At 46.8% G+C, this 18,338-nt stretch overlaps 1 protein-coding gene across 1 annotated transcript in view; it reads left to right on the top strand.

Annotated features, from left to right (window-relative positions):
• Positions 1-17,246, top strand: part of LOC142250053 (complement factor H-related protein 1-like) — a 214,976-nt gene extending 197,730 nt beyond the window's left edge. The window contains exons 9-10 of the mRNA XM_075322115.1: positions 1,997-2,176; positions 17,175-17,246. Coding sequence (XP_075178230.1) covers positions 1,997-2,176; positions 17,175-17,179 — 185 coding nt within the window. The 3' untranslated portion in view covers positions 17,180-17,246. The remainder of the gene's footprint in view (positions 1-1,996; positions 2,177-17,174) is intronic.
• The last annotated feature ends 1,092 nt before the right edge of the window (positions 17,247-18,338 follow it).

Genomic DNA, 18,338 nt, shown 5'->3' on the forward strand with positions numbered 1-18,338 from the left:
GTCATCTGCTGGTATAGCTCCACTGTGTTTTATCAAGACCAGAGTCAGCGCAGTCATCTACCAGGAAATTTCAGAGCACTTCATGCTTCCATCTGCCGACAAGCTTTTTGGAGATGGAAATTTCATTTTACTGCAGGACTTGACACCTGTCCATGCTGCGAACAGTACCAATAACTGGTTTACTAACCACAGTATCACTGTGTTTGATTGGCCAGAAAACTCACCTGACCTAACCCCCATAGATAATCTATGGGGAATTGTCAAGAGGAAGATGAGAGACACCAAACCCAATAATGCAGATGAGCTGAAGGCTGCAATCAAAGCAACCTGGGCTTCCATAACACCTCAGCAGTGCCACAAGCTGATCACCTCCATGACACACTGCATTGATGCAGTAATTCATGCAAAAAGATCCCCGACCAAGTTTTGAGGCATTTAATGTACAGACTTTTTGCTAGCGATGTCGAGCGCGATAGCACCCACCCCCGTCGTACATGCGATATCTGGTGCTTGCTGCCATAGCGAATATTATCACTACGGCAGCTTCAAACGCACATACCTGGTCGGCGACGTCACTGTGACCGCCGAACAATCCATCCTTCAATGGGGAGGTGCGTTCAGCGTCACAGCGACGTCACCACGACACTAAGCGGCCAGCCAATAGAAGCGGAGGGGCGGAGATGAGCAGGACATAACATCCCGCTCACCTTCTTTCTTCCGCATTGCACGCATTGGACGCAGGTAAGATGTTTTTCGTTCCTGCGGTTTCACACACAGCGATGTGTGGGGCTGCAGGAACGAGGAAAAACATCATATCTGCAGCAGGAACGACATTATGGAAATGAACGACGTGACACAGATTAGTGATTTTTTACGCTTTTGCACTCGTTCATCGTCGCACCTTGCAATGTTGCTACCGGCGCCGGATGTGCATCACTAACGACGTGATCCCGACGATATATCGATAGCAATGTCGCAACGTGTAAAGCCCGCCTAAGTATGTAAGTAAGAAATCTAGTTGAGAGTTATTGAAATTGATAATGGAAAATTATGCATAAGCTGTTTTTGTTTTTTGTTTTTTTTTAGCATACATTACATTAGAAATGTCGGAATAAGGTACATTATTAATAGTCGGACATACCATTGGTGCAGGCTGCCCAGCGTCCGAGAAGATACGGGGGCCATTTCCACATCCAAAACCACAGACAGCTTCTATCACAAAAGCAATACTGTAGCACAAATAGCCATTATACTGTTCTTTGAAAGAGGCCCCTTCAGTTTTTTCATCTGAGTACATCTCAACAATTTGTGGCAGATTAAGGGGCCCTTTGCACACTACGACATCGCAGGTGCGATGTCGGTGGGGTCAAATCGAAAGTGACGCACATCCGGTGTCGCTGTCGACATCGGAGTGTGTAAATCCTTTATGATACGATTAACGAGCGCAAAAGCGTCGTAATCGTATCATTGGTGTAGCGTCGGTCATTTCCATTAATTGGGAAAGACTGATGTTACGATGTTGTTCCTCGTTCCTGCGGCAGCACACATCGCTATGTGTGAAGCCGCAGGAGCGAGGAACAGCTCCTACCTGGGTCCCGGCCGGCTACGCGGAAGGAAGGAGGTGGGCGGGATGTTTACATCCCACTCATCTCCGCCCCTCCGCTTCTATTGGCCGCCTGCCGTGTGACGTCGCTATGACGCCGCACGACCCGCCCCCTTAATAAGGAGGCGGTTCGCCGGCCAGAGTGACGTCGCAGGGCAGGTGAGTGCATGTGAAGCTGCCGTAGCGATAATGTTCGCTACGGCAGTGATCACCATGATATCGCAGCTGCGACGGGGGCGGGGACTATCGCGCACGGCATCACAGCATCGGCTTGCGATATCATAGTGTGCAAAGTGCCCCTTATAGTAATATAATACATTTCTGTTTCTTACACAGTGTGCATTGTACCCAGTAAACAATATATAAGTAACAACATAATTATTTTTTTTCCAGGTTTTTGTATATTACAACAATCCACAATGCTTGCCAATAATGTTCATTACAATATAAGCACAGTAGTGGAACGTGGACAAACAATCACATTTCAGTGCAATAAAGATTTGGTACCAGAAAAGGGACTGGAAGCCACATGTAAATTGGGAATTCTACAGTACCCAAAATGCACTGCAGCAAGTAAGTCTCGATTATATGCTCTTTATATGCGCTAATTTATTACAGAACACAGACTGTGAATGAATAGCTCAGCACTAACAGCAAAAGGGAAATCTGGAATAAAACTAAATCTCAAAAACTTTAGCAGTTTTAAGAATTACCAATGAGTTATCAACATAACACCCATCCTAATGAAGTGACCAGTGTGGTGGCATAACACATAGGTAATTCTCATTTTACGTATTTGTGGAGCTTGACATCATTTTTTGTGGAATCTTTGAATCTAGGAAAGCCACAAAAGCGACCTTTCTCATCTTCTATATTCCCAGGTTACATTTTGATGGACATTAGAGACTAGATTAGAGACTAGAAAAGAAAGTTTGCAATAGTTTATGAATAATAGAGAGAAAATTGCATTAAAACATAACAAAGGTTCTTCATCAGCCGTAAAAACATAGTGGGGAGGATAGAGACAGTGGGATGTATTAACATTAGCCATTTTGTATTTGGTATACCCTTCGTCTTGATCTAGAACAGTACCTGTGTTTTTATGCTTTTGGAAGGAATAAGGTATGTTACATTTTAATGCTGGGACTGTGACGCCCTGGACTAGCCAGGTAGTCAAATACATACCAACACACACACCCCCCACCCTAGACAGTTACAACAGTCAGACAAAAACCCTTGTTACCTCCCTCCAGGGTCTGATGTCCACTCCAGGTGGGGTGGAGACAGGCGGTTGGCCCCACCCACCGAAGAGTTCACAGGCCTGGAGGCGGGAAAAGTGTCAGTTTAGTTTTGGAGGTGAAAGTGAGAGGAGTAAACTTCAGGTGTCTGGGTAGGAGCCCAGGCACTGACAGCAAGGTTGGCAGACGATGGTGGCCATCTGCAGGAGTTGGTGGAACTCCGCAGAGCCGTAAGGACCGGGGTCGGGCGTCGGCCCGCCGGTACCGGACCGTGGAAAGGAGTGAAGCTAAGCACACAGGCAGGGCCATTGGACCCCAACCAGGCTTGGAGCCGCCATCAATAGTCAAATCTGAATGTAACAGGAACCCCAGGGGTTTCCTAACAACCAAGTCCCGATTGAAGGCAACAGTCCACCCAGAGAGGATATACAGCCACTGCCACAGGCTAGAGATCCAAGGGCCAGCGCCTGCGGGCAAAACGGGCTCCTACGGCACCTATACGCCGGGGAGTGGACTATCGGTGGGCAACCACAGGAGTCAAGAACATTTCTAACAGGTGCAGGGAAAGACAGCCACCATCAGCTGTCCGGGGAGAGCACAACAACAACACTGCAGCCGGCTGTGGGACCCGTTCATCCGGCCGTTTTGGTTTACCAGTGACTCTGCCAATGATTGTCTGAGTGAGTACACCAGTGCCGTCCGGCACCGCGCCGCGCAGTCCCTGCACCCCAGCCGTCCAGCCTCCCCATTACACCACCGGGCCCCGGGATCACCAACCCCCCTACCCACGGAGGGGACAACATCATAGCTGCTCCCTACCATCTCTCCCGGGAACCCCGTTACCAGCAGCGGTGGTGCCATCATCATCACGTCCCGTGGGTGGCGTCACGAACAATCTCCCTAAACATACCACCCCTTTTACTCACGGGCGAGGAGCGCTGCTCGAGTCCCCGGGTCCAGCCCATCGCTCGAGCCACCGAGCAGCAGCAGCAGAAGCCCCGGACCCGAGCGTGGCGAGCGCGTACCCTCTGCCCGCGACAGGAGCAATTTTCTCTCTCCTATTCATAAGTAATTTTGAACTATGTCCTTTTTCATAATTGCTGAGCAGTATTGAAGTGTACCTGGTAATTGTTTGAAGTTATGGTACCATCTTTTGAATATTGGAGTGGCCAGCATCTATATATATAATTGCCTTAGGCTATGTGCCCACGCTGCGGAAAATGCGCGGATTTTCCAGAAATTTGCAGCACAGCTACTTACCAGCCATTTCTATGGCATTTGGGAAATGCTGTGCCCATGCTGCGGATTTTTCCGCAGCGGAAATCGTGCGGATTTTCGTGTGGAATAATCTGCAGCATGTCAATTATTGTTGCGGATTTCTCCGCAGGGTCCCATATACTTACCTGCCTCACCGGAATCACTTTCTCCGTCCGGTGTACAGGAGCGCGGTGAATCCAGGTACAGGAAGTAAGAGGTGGGCGGAGCCTGCATGAGCTCCGGTCATGTGACCGCCGGAGCTAGTTCAGGCCCGCCTACCTTTTCCTGCAGACGCTGAGAGAGTGAGCCGGCTGCCGAAAAGCGAGGTGCTGCATGATGGAGGTAAGTATGAACTCCTCCGATCACTGCAGCACTTGTTCTGCATTGAGGATGCAGTGCCGAAGCCATGGCACTGTATCCTCAATGCAGAATACCCGCACTATATCCGCAGCACATTCCACAGCATGGAAACAGGCAGAAGTTGTGGTGCTGTTTCCTGGGAGCACCTGCGGAATGTGCTGCGGATATATCCGCAGGACACTGTCCCCATGGGCACATAGCCTTATTCTGTCTGTCTGTCTGTCTGTCTTGCTCCAAAATGACGTTATTACAGTGACAACCATCGCATTGGCCGCTCAGCTTGGCCCAGCCCCGCCCCCCGCACGCATTGGCCGCTCGACATGGCCATGCACCCCCGCAGACTGTACCCGCTCGCCCACGACCCCCGGACACTGTGCCCGCTCGGCCATGCCCCCGTACACTGTGCCTGCTCAGCCACGCCCCATCACACATTGTGCCCGCTCGCGGCCATGCCCCCCGCACACTGTGCACGCTTGGCCACGCCCCCTGCACACTGTGCACGCTTGGCCACGCCCCCCGCACACTGTGCCTGCTCGGCCATGCCCCCAGCACACTGTGCCCACTTGGCCACACCCCCCACACACATTGGGCACCTATACACCTCCCTCCCAGGACTACTCCACCTATTACACACTTCCACCCCAGGACTACTCCACCTATTACACACCTCCCCCCAGGACTACTCCACCTATTAGACACCTACCCCCAGGATTACTCCTCCTATTAGACTCCTCTCCCCCCAGGACTACTCCTCCTATTAGACTCCTCTCCCCCAAGGACTACTCCTCCTATTAGACTCCTCCCCAGGACTCATCCTCCTATTAGACTTTTCCCCCCAGGATTATGCCTCCTTTTAGACTCCTCTCCCCCTAGGAATGCTCCTCCTATTATCCTCCTCTCCCCCCAGGACTACTCCTCCTATTATCCTCCTCTGCCCCCAGGACTACTCCTCATATTATCCTCCTCCCTCCCGAGGACTTCTCCTCCTATTATACTCCTCTCTCCCCAGAACTACTCCTCCTATTATTTTCCTCTCTCCCAAGGACTACTCCTCCTATTATCCTCCTCTCCCCCCCAAGACTACTCCTCCTATTATCCTCCTCTCCCCCAGGACTACTCCTCCTATTATTCTATTCTCCCCCCAGGACTACTCCTATTATATTCCCCTCCCCCCAGGACTACTACTCCTCCTATTATACTCGTCTTCCCCCAGGACTACTCTTTCTATTATAATCCTCTCCCCCCAGGACTATTCCTCCTATTATCCTTCTCTCCCCCCTGGACTACTCCTCCTTTTATACTCTTCTCCCCCCAGGACTACTCCTGCTATTATCCTCCTCTCTCCCCAGGACTACTCCTCCTATTATACTCCTCTCTCCCAGGACTACTACTCCTATTATACTCCTCTCTCCCCAGGACTACTACTCCTATTATACTCCTCTCCCCCCAGGACTACTCCTCCTATTATCCTCCTCTCCCCCCAGGACTACTCCTCCTATTATACTCCTCACCTCCAGGACTACTCTTCCTATTATACTCTTCTCCCCCCAGGACTACTCCTATTATACTCCTCTCTCCCCAGGACTACTTCTCCTATTATACTCCTCACCTCCAGGACTACTCCTCCTATTATACTCCTCTCTCCCCAGGACTACTCCTCCTATTATACTCCTCTCTCCCCAGGACTACTCCTCCAACACACACACACTGCACAAAACATACCTCCCCCCCAAAACACACACACCCACACAAACCGCGCAACACCCACAGCACCACACACACACACACAACGCTGCAGACACACAGCGCTCCACAAACAACGCAACACACAATGCAACACACAAATAACACCGCTCTCACACAAACCCACACCCAGACAACACCCAGAACATTTACAGTGCCCTACACAAACACTTGGTAACGACACACAACAACATCTATATATATAACAAAAATCATACATTACCTACACAATAAATTGGAGAATACCCAATGCGTTAGAATCGGGCTACCTTCTAGTATTATATATTCTCTATGGTGTTGTCTTCTTAACCTGGGCTGGACTGGGCTAGTACCAGCAGTAGTCTACATGGGATGTGTCTGTGACGCCCTGGCAAAACCAGGTAGTCACAGATAACTGAACGACCCCCCATGACAGCCAGGACACACCAGTGGGCGGGACCAGGTGGATGGGAACGCCCACCTAGGGGTCTTGAGGTGACACGGGGAGGAAACCAGTCAGTTTAGAGTTGGAGTAGGAGTCGGTGAGAGGAGCTGAAGTGCAGGGTGGTCAGGGTTGGAGCCCTTGGACCACGGGAGGACCGACTAGGTGGCAGACAGCTTTGTAGGGCCACAGGCGACGGAGATCTGGTCGCGGGAGACCTGAAGTGGACTGGGGCAGGGTTGTAGCCCACTGGTACTGAAAATGGGAATCCGTCCGGAGGCCATGCACAGGCAGGGTACCTGGACCCTAGGACGAGGCAAGCTTCAAGCCCCTTGTTAATTAACCAGCGGGACAAGGTACAAGGCCTTGTTCCCGAGGAGAGAAGCCCAGATAGAGCAGACCGGCAGCCCAACGCGGGGGACAGGGTGTCCGCCAAGAATCCATTGAAGTCCCACGGGTCAGCGTCTGCGGGCAACGGCTCCCTCTGCGTCCATAGCTGCAGGGGAGCGGATTTCTCCCATTCCACGCAGGGTTAATCCATCTACCACAAGACAGAAGTGCAGGAGGAAGGGCCCCTACCTTGCCAAACCCGTGTGCGGGACCAGCACACCCCTCCAGAGGCAACCGGCATCCGGCCTTGGTTTACAATACGGACTTAGTGTGATTTCTTCTTAAGTGTGAGTACACCGGTGTCATTCGGTCCAACCTGCTGACAGCGCCCCAGCTCTGCTCCCTACCTGCACCTGGGCCCCGGAACTACACCTCTCCCCTACCCGTGGAGGGGATACCACCTTACTTCCCCCATGTCATCGGTCCTGGACGCCGGCCCCGAGAGGCAGCGGCGGTGCCACCATCCCATCACCGCAACCCACAGGTGGCGTCACAGACAATCTCCCCTGTAAATACCTCCCTTTTTCACTGTGTGCGAGGACGGGCGGTTGCACGAGCCCCGGATCCGGTCACCACTCGAGCCCAGGACATGATCCCGATCCGAGCGCCACTCGAGCAGCCCCGGTTGGTGCAGCGGAGGCGGCACCCGTCTGCGGCATATCCTTGACAAGAGGAGAAAGGTGCCTATATCAATTGTAATCCTTTACAACATTTACAGTACATATACGGCATAAGTTGGAAGTGGGTGCATGTTTCTAAAGACCCCCATACTCAGCAGATGATGACTCTGTATTATAGCTAGTACATACTTCTAACAATCAAGGGTGAAGGATGGAGTGGAGCTCCACCTGCCATTGTTAATCTGTTAAATCCTGCTGCCAAACTCTGACATGCATTATTCTGAGAATCTTACTGAGCTAAAATGCGGCCTAGTGGGCCTCGTCAACCCCTGGTCACCAAATCAACCGTGTCTGCTGCTTTTTCTTCCTCTGTCATCATGGCAACTGTACTCACTCATGTCTCTGGCCTTAGAACCTTCACTTCTTTTCCCTCTATAGTCTATGGCCCTGGGTTCCCTCACTACTCTAGATAGGTTACACACCTATACACCGAGCTGGATACCTAGCCTTAGGCTGACCCTGATCTAGGCCTTAGGTAGATCGGTAGGGAGCAAATGGAATGAGTGCTTAGTCAACCCCACTAAGCTCTAAAGAAGACACAGGGATAACAAACAAGGAAAAAGTGAATGATAAACTTATATTCAAATTACTCAGGTAGAGAAACTGCAATAACCACAAAGTTTTTCCAAATGTATACAAGTAAACTAAGAGTGCTATATGCACTTGAAACACATAGACTGTTCTGCATATGCGCTTTCACTGCTTGATGCACTGTAATTGATTTGGAATAAATATACTTCGCATGTATTGAGCTGGATCCTCATATTTTATTCAAACTATGGATACAAGCCGGCTGCTTGCACTAAAGATTTGTTAACGGTACAAGGGCTATAATGAACACAGAGTAATAGGAAGTGAAGGTATATAAAGACACCAAAGGAAATGCTGATGAAAAGCAACTGAAAGGCTGTGGAATTCCACAGGGTCCTACAGAGAAACGGATGAAAGCCAAGCAGAAATAATAGAAGGTCAGGGAACAGTTTGCATAGCCAAATGCTGTGACCTTCTATAGCCGAACATCACAAGTACCCCACCTTCTACGATTGGTCTCTGGACACTCAGACTAAGCTTATCCAGATGGGCAGCATAAAATAAATGAACCAACCTTGTGGCATTCACATCCGATGCTGGGACCCACATCCTCTCCTCCAGTCTGTAACCCCTGCAGTGCACCAAGTATTGAAGGGAAAGACGTAGAAAATGATAATCAACAATCTTAGCTATTTGAAGCTCTAAATTGCCATCAACCATGATTAGGGCTGGCGTCAAGGGAGACGGCTCCAAGGGTACCACATACTTCTTTAGCAGAGACCTGTGGAACCCATTGTGGATCCTAAGAGCCTAAAGTAACTCCAGACAAAATGCTGCTGGGTTAATGATAGTGTTTACCTTATAGGGACCAATAAATGTAGGTCTTAGCATCCAGGAAGGAACATTCAACTTGATATTCCTGGTAGACAACCACACAGTCATTTACACTTAGGTCCAGACCTGGTAAGCGATTTGTTTTGTCAGCCATACATTTGTATCTGTCTCACATCAGCTTCAAATTACTCTAAACAGATTGCCATACAGAAGAGAGCATTGAGGCAAAATTTTCCTCCCCAGGAACTCTTGAATCCCCTCTGCCACTAAAGGTACCAAATTGTGGATGAAAACCGTATGCACAAAAGAAAGGTGACTTGCCAGTAGAGTCCTGATGACGACTGTTTATAGCAAATTCAGACAACAGTAAGATGCCCAATTATCCTTGTTCGCGGAGACAAAACACCTGAGGTAAGTCTCGAAATTTTGATTTGTGCACTCGATCTCACTATTTGCCTGATGGTGGTGGGAAGAAGAAAAAGACAACTGCACCGCCCAGTCGAGCACAAAATACTTTCCAAATCTTGGAAACAAACTGGGTTCCCCAATCTGAGGCCACATTGGAAGTAACCCCGTGAAGTTTCACAATCTCATTGATGAACACCTGACCTAGAGTCTTTGCATTCGGAAGTGCCGATAACGCAGTGAAATTTACCACCTTACTGAACCTATCAACAACCACTAAGACCACAGTTTTACCTGCAGACAAAGCTAGGGCAGTAATGAAATCCATGGATAAATGCCTCCAAGGTCTACTGGGGAAAGTCAATGGCAGGAGAGAACCAGACAGTTCCAAAAATGTCGGAAAAAGAGGTCCAAGGTTGCTTTACTGCCAGAATGTTCCACAAGTACAGTATTAATATGTTCTCCAAATATTTTACAGCGCAAATTAGGTGGCACAAAGAACCTCCCTGGAGGGCAAGAGACCGTGGCATCCCTTAGAGGTTCCTACACCTCCCTCTCAAGGTTTGGGCACAAGTCCAAGACGACAACCCCCTTCTGCAAAATAGAGACCGGTTTCACATGATCACTACCACCAGGGAAGCTCTGAGATAAAGCATCTACCTTGACATTTTTAACCCCTGGATGGTAAGTGACAGTAAAATTAAACTTGGTGAATAACAAAGACCATCTAGCCTGCCTATTATTGAGACATTTGGCAGACTTGAGGTAGAACAGATTTTTATGGTCTGTGATTATGGTAATGGTATGGACTGCCCCCTCCAACCAATGATGTCATGCCTCAAAAGCCAACTTGGTCACCAAAAGTCCTCTATTGCCAACATCATAGTTTCGGAGAAAACAATTTCTTGGAAAAGAAAGCGCATGAACGTCATTTACTAGGAGAGAACCTTGTGACAACACAACCCCAACCAACATCTCCAATACATCAACCTTCTCAATAAAAGGCTGTGAAACATAAGGCTGAATGAGCATAGATGCTGTGGAAAAACATATCTTTAAAGAGAAAAAACCCTGCTGGGTGGTGTTTGATCATTTACAGAAATACAACCCCTTTTTTGTCATGTCAGTGAGAGGTTTCACAATTACTGAATAATTCTGAATAAATTTGGGGAAAAGTTGGTAAACCCTAAAACATGCTGCAATGCTTTTGTAGCGCCCCTGAACCCCTCAGTGCACTACTAGGTATTGTATCCTGGCAAAGATGCAGGGCCTACCCCCAGTGACCTGGAAGACCAGTGCCGGTACCTCTAAAACACATAATATTCTCAATTTCCCACTCCTCATTAGGGATGATTGTCTAGTCCGGGACCCAATGGATGGCCACCCAGAGGTGAAGCCAGTCCAGTCCACTAGCCGACAACCCGGTGGGAGGGGACAAACAGACAGACACAGACTCAGACACTCAGGGAGTCCGGTAGTGAAAGTTGAAGGGGACGGAGTCGTGTAAAAGTGACCCCTATGTGGCAAAGGAAAGTGGTTTCCAGGGAGGGTACAGCCAGGTACCTCTGAAACCAGAGCACCGACGGGGCACAGTGCCCTAGGTCAGGCGACATCTTCAGGCATAACAACCACCACTTGGCACCGGAGATAACCAACCAAGAAGAAGTGAACCAACACCAAATTACTAGCAAATCTTAAATATTTTATTTTTAGTAAATTAATTCAATAAATATATAAACAAGAGAGCCACCTGGGGGGCACATGGTTCCAGAGTTATCCAAATATAATATCCTGTCCATTATTCAGTATAATACAGAAGTGACCATACATCACATCAGTAGGGCATAATATTCCATATCACATGTCAATAAATTTCACACTGACATAAAAGTAAGGGGAAAAGTATTAGAACGTGGCATAAATCACCACCGTCAATTTTGACCCATCATAGCATATAATATAACACATACAATAGTCGTATCCTATTCAAGGTATAAATACTGACATATATGTATTCAATGGTATATCCCTGCCACCGTTCCAGCACCTCACCCCTATATCATAATGCTCACTGGGGTAAAATAATGACATATGTATGATGGTATGCTAAGGAATCGATTTGCAGATAATTCACGTTTTTGTTCTCAGCTCTGCAGACTAGTGTTAATAAATGCAAATCGATTACCATTGTCATAAACTATGTGTATTTAAACATCCCTTATCACCACCTGGCAATCAACCTAGTGTGTCATATGTTAATACAGCAGCCCGCCCGACTGTGAAAACACGGTCACTTTATAGTACAACAATACAATGATTAAGATACCACACAAGGGCAAGAGTACTTACATTAGTAAATGAGTTGCCTGGCCATGCGTCCAACAACCCCTGACGTACGTTTCGCCGCTCGCTTTATCAATTTATTTTTGATAAAGCGAGCAGCGAAACGTACGTCAGGCTGCTGTATTAACATATGATAAACTGGGTTGATTGCCAGGTGATGATAAGGGATGTTTAAATACACATAGTTTATGACAATGGTAATCGATTTGCATTTATTAACACTAGTCTGCAGAGCTGAGAACAAAAACGTGAATTATCTGCAAATCGATTCCTTAGAATACCATCATACATATGTCATTATTTTACCCCAGTGAGCATTACGATATAGGGGTGAGGTGCTGGAACGGTGGCAGGGATATACCATTGAATAAATATATGTCAGTATTTACACCTTGAATAGGATACGACTATTTTATGTGTTATATGCTATGATGGGTCAAAATTGACGGTGGTGATTTATGCCACGTTCTAATATTTTCCCCTTACTTTTATGTCAGTGTGAAATTTATTGACATGTGATATGGAATATTATGCCCTACTGATGTGATGTACGGTCACTTCTCTATTATGCTGAATAATGGACAGGATATTATATTTGGATAACTCTGGAACTATATGCCCCCCAGGTGGCTCTCTTGTTTATATATTTATTGAATGAATTTACTAAAAATAAAATATTTAAGATTTGCTAGTAATTTGGTGTTGGTTCACTTCTTCTTGGTTGGTTATCTCCGGTGCCAAGTGGTGGTTGTTAAGTTTGATCGAAGTGTGTATAGATAATACTGGACTTTGGTGATTAATAGACATCTTCAGGCAACCTGACAAACACCTGCACAGTGAGGGGACCTTCACGGACCTCACTGACCCAAGAATCCGGGGGCACCAGCAGTAAAGCTTGAGCCAGGGACCGGAACAGAACACCGATCCTACAGGGTTCGCACTGCCCGCAGTACAGACGAGAGACTGCAGACTGACAGTAAGGGATCCACATACGCTCCAGGCTACGGGGTCCCACCAACCAGTGAGAGGTGCCGGAGAAATAGACTACCAGGTCACTACACCTGCACTGGGACAAAAGAGACCAGGGGTCTGAACCAGCCATCCTCAGTGCTAAAGCTCAACAGTACCATGAGTAAAACAGAAGTTGCACTGCATTCCCATCGTGTGGTCTCCCTTCTTTCTGCAACAAATCCCACCATCCACTCCCTGGGGCCCGGCCCTACTTGCAGAGGGTCTACCATCCAGACCGCCACCACCATCAACCCCAGACTGCAAAGCAGCGATTCCATCACCATAACCGCAACTCGCAAGTGGCGTCACAATAAAAACTCTTTCAATTTCCCTGCATATATTCTCCATTAATAAGCATCCCCAGGGTCACGGAACCGGACATCGGCCTTTACACAATTGTGACACAGCATCCCCGTACATATACGGCCCGGGACCGAGTACCCCATAGCCCTGGACGACACACTTTCAGGTTTTCTGGACGATTCCAGTCAAGTACTGTATGTGACGATTCCAGTCAAGTACTGTACATTTCTGGCTCCATCCGAAACCTGAAGACAACAACAGGTACCCCAAAATTTGTACATTTTGGCCAGCGAAAATGCACATCTCCAGTTTGGCATACAGTTTTTCTCTTAATATCTGTAGTACCTGTTTTACATGTATCTCATGTCTCTCCATATCGGTTAATTAGATCAAGATATTGTCTAAATAAACCACCACAAACCTGCCCACCAAAGGGTGAAAAATATTATTTACAAAATTTTGGAAAATGGCAGGAGCATTAGTGAGACCAAATGGCTTGACCATACTTTCAGAATGCCCCTTAGGTGTATCGAAAACCATTTTCCATTCATCCCCTTCTCCGATTCTAACCAGATTATAAGCCCCCCTTAAGTACAATTTGGAGAATCACTTAGCTCCCTTACTCTAGTTGAATAAATCCAAAATCAGAGAAAGAGGATATGGATCTCAGACGGTAATAAGATTACCACAAAATATAGCATAGACAAATAGGGGAAAATCTCATAATATAATTTCATCCTAGTGGACTAAATATTATACCCCAATCAAAGGACGTCATAGAATATACTCCAAAATTTGACTCAAAAAATCGTGTAAAAAACACGTATAGGAGACTTATTCAGATTAAAATATCAAATTTTATTAATATAACCAAAAAGGTAAATTCGTTATACATACATACAGGTATGAGGTAAGTGGATTCTATATTCACCCACCCATCAATGAACCACCCAGGTCAGCCCATCATAGTATAAGGACCATAGATAAACAGCCAGTGCAATAAGTAGTAAAGGCACACCATAGAACAAATAGTCACATCAGACAATCGCCATATATGGACTTACCCATGGTGTAAAAATAGGGAGCCAAACAAAGGTGGTTCAGAGGTGGACAGGCAAATACCCTTCAACCCGGACGCGCGTGTCGCCAAAGCTTCATCAGCGGCTGACCTGGGTGGTTCATTGATGGGTGGGTGAATATAGAATCCACTTACCTCATACCTGTATGTATGTATAACGAATTTACCTTTTTGGTTATATTAATAAAATTTGATATTTTAATCTGAATAAGTCTCCTATACGTGTTTTTTACACGATTTTTTGAGGTAATAAGATTACCGTATTTTTCGCTTTATAAGACGCACCTGATTATAAGACGCACCCCCAAATTTGGTGAAGGAAAAGAGATTTTTTTTTTTAATGTTAAATGGGGTCCATCTTATAATGCCAGTGTCCGTCTAACAAATCTTATAGGGTATATGTCCCTCATAGCCCCGCATCTTAAAATTAGCCCCCTTAATCTGGATATGGCCCCCTTATATTGAATATAGCCCCCTTGTGCTGGCACACGTTCCCCTGTGCTGCCTATGGCCCCCTATGGATTGCACACGTCCCTATGTGCTGCCTATGGCCCCCTATGGATTGCACACGTTCCCCTGTGCTGCCTATGGCCCCCTATGGATTACACAGGTTCCCCTGTGCTGCCTATGGCCCCCTATGGATTACACAGGTTCCCCTGAGCTGCCTATGGCCCCCTATGGATTGCACATGTTCCCCTGTGCTGCCTATGGCCCCCTATGGATTGCACACATCCCACTGTGCTGCCTATGGCCCCCTATGGATTTCACACATTCCCCTGTGCTGCATATGGCCCCCTATGGATTGCACACATTCCGCTGTGCTTCCTATGGCCCCCTATGGATTGCATACGTTCCCCTGTGCTGCCTATGGCCCCCTATGGATTGCATACGTTCCCCTGTGCTGCCTATGGCCCCCTATGGATTGCACACATTCCCCTGTGCTGCCTATGGCCCCCTATGGATTGCATACGTTCCCCTGTGCTGCCTATGGCCCCCTATGGATTGCACACATTCCCCTGTGCTGCCTATGGCCCCCTATGGATTGTACACATTCCCCTGTGCTGCTTATGGCCCCCTATGGATTGCATACATTCCCCTGTGCTGCCTATGGCCCCCTATGGATTGCACACATTCCCCTGTGCTGCCTATGGCCCCCTATTGGATTGCACACAATCCCCTGTGCTGCCTATGGCCCCCTATGGATTGCACACAGTCCCCTGTGCTGCCTATGGCCCCGTATGGATTGCACACAGTCCCCTGTGCTGCCTATGGCCCCCTATGGATTGCACACATTCCCCTGTGCTGCCTATGGCCCCCTATGGATTGCATACATTCCCCTGTGCTGCCTATGGCCCCCTATGGCTTGCACGCAGTCCCCTGTGCTGCCTATGGCCCCCTATGGATTGCACACATTCCCCTGTGCTGCCTACGGCCCCCTATGGATTGCATACGTTCCCCTGTGCTGCCTATGGCCCCCTATGGATTGCACACATTCCCCTGTGTTAGATACCGCCCCCATGCTGCTGCCCATAGTAAAATAAAACACTCTTTCCTTACCTCCTCCAGCGCTGATCTCCCTCCTGTCTCCCTCCGTGCTTCTGCTCGTCCTCCACTTCCTGGTTCTCTGTGTCGGTCATGTGATCGGAGTGAGATCATCGCTGCGTGCCTGATTACAGTGGAAGCAGGGACACCGGGGAGAAATGCTGGAGGAGGTAAGTAAAGCTTTTTTATTTTAGGATGAGCAGCAGTATGGGGGCCATATCTAACACAGGGGGGCATGTGCCATCATAGTGTGACGCAGGCTCATATAATATGCACCGCTGCCCCAGCCCATCACTGCGGTGCGGTTTCAGCTCCACGGTGATGGACAGCGGCTGTGCATGTTATATGAGCGGGAGCAGGAGATCTAATGCTGCCGCCCGCAGCTTCACCTGCCCCCAGCAGCGCTCCAGAGCGGACCCTGCAGTGTATATATATATATATATATATATATATATACACACACCCCCTCCTATATTCAGCTTATAAGATGCACCTTCTACTTTCCCCCAAAATTTGGGGGAACAAATGTGCGTCTTATAAAGCGAAAAATACGGCAAATTCCCAAAAATCCAAACAAAGGCGGAAACCCCTGTTTTTCTTCTTAACAAAGAAAAACCCTGCTGCCACAGGTGAAGAGAAGGGTCTGATATGTCCCTTCTACAAACTATCAGCAATTCAATCTATCATGCCTTTTTTATCTGGACCAGAAAGATTATACAGTCTGGATTTGGATAGTTTTCTCCATGAAGTAAATTAATGGGGCAGTTATATACAAAATGGGGAAGCAAATCTTGACACCCCCTTTCTGAAAATATATCCTCAAAACCTGACAAAAATGCTGGTAAGGTCTTCGTAGAGACTGTAGTGACTGCAAAGATAGAAGTATTCAGGCAATTATCAAGACAGTAATTTCTACACTCCATAATTTACCTGGATTGCCAATCCACCACAGGATTATGTTGCACCAATCAAGGTAGCTCCACTAGAATTGGAGTGGGAAGGCCCTCCAAGACATAACAGGAATTTACTTCACAAAGCAGGGGTCCTACCTTTTGTTTTATACCATGTATAGAGATGAGCAAATCTATCAAAGTTCGGTTCGCCGAGCCTTGCCGAACAAACACTACAAAAAATATTGCGACTTACAAAGGTGTTAGCGCCATATTTCTGATGGAAGCACCTTCATGAATTGCCCCAAAATGTTTGTGGTTAGACTATCGTGCAGTACATCGATTCTTTCGGTGGGCTAAGTGTTGGGGGGAAAAAAAGTGACAAGCCTGATTTTAATTTTGAGTCTAGTCACTGATAAAAATCACCATTGAAGTCTATGGGTCAGTGAAAACCCAAGCTTTGGTTAGAGGTTTATTTTCATCATTATTTAGGAGTATATTACATATAGAAAATTAATTGTTTTCTATTTTCTCATTTTTCCTAGAATAATCAGTGTGATTGCAGAAACAGCACGCAATATATAGCATCATATGTGAAGAAGGCATCTGAAATGACATAGGCAAATAGTCTTCTCTCTACATGTACTCACATATATGAAGAAATAGTCACTCATTGTGTATTGTGTCTGTGACTTCTGTGTAAGAAATAAAACTAATATTAAAAAAACACTGTCTTGTATATTTAGGATTTTCATAGTAATGTATTTCTGTGGTTTGGAGATTGGTTTCATACAAAGTAAACAAATCAATCCCTACCCACCCAATATGAAATTATACATCATGGCGATGGCTGTCAGTATTTTCACAATGACATCTCAAAGGTTCTGCTATTGTACCCACACAATTACCAAAGTGAGCTCAGCTATAACTCCCTGCCCTTCTTCTCAGGTACAGAAAACCCATGAGTATGATTTGGTAATGTAAAATATGGATGTAACATTCTGTAACACAGATTAACTTGATACATTTGGTGAAGAAATCTATTTTGTGGCTCTTTTTTAATCAACATTTGAAGTTTTCTTCTAATTATACTCTAGGGCACAGGGGCTGAACTGTACATTGTGTCTTTTGCTCCCTGTCTGTGATTCCCTGGACGCCCTGTCCCCCTCCAGTCTGTGACTGACTGGCCTCCTCTGCTTGAAATCTAAGAAATAACATATCATTCAAACACTGGAGGCAGGTGGAGCAGCTGGGGAATCACAGACAGAGAGGAGAAGACCCAGTGTACAGACAGCCATATAGCAAAATATAATTAGTAAAAAACTTGTGATTAACCCCTTCACAACCTTTGACGTATTAGTACGGCAAGGTTCCCTGCAGATGAAGGCTGATTTATTCAGCCATCATGTACCTCTAACAGCTGTGGCTGGATCATGTCTGTCATAACGATCCTTCTGTGAATGATGGTCCATGGCTGGCGTTCATAGGAGATCGTGATTTATGCTAAACATAGCAATGCTAATCCATTCCTGTGTATAGCGTAAGCAATCACAGGTTTAAGTCCCTCAAGGAAATGATTTAATACAATAAATTTAAGAAAATAAAGTTTTAAAAAATATGAAAAAAACCCACAACAGTTAAAATCTCCATAAATTTGTCCCATTAAAAGTGTAACAATAATAAAAAAATACACATATTTGGTATCGCTG

The sequence above is a fragment of the Anomaloglossus baeobatrachus genome, chromosome 8, assembly GCF_048569485.1.
Source record: "Anomaloglossus baeobatrachus isolate aAnoBae1 chromosome 8, aAnoBae1.hap1, whole genome shotgun sequence".
NCBI lineage: Eukaryota > Metazoa > Chordata > Amphibia > Anura > Aromobatidae > Anomaloglossus > Anomaloglossus baeobatrachus.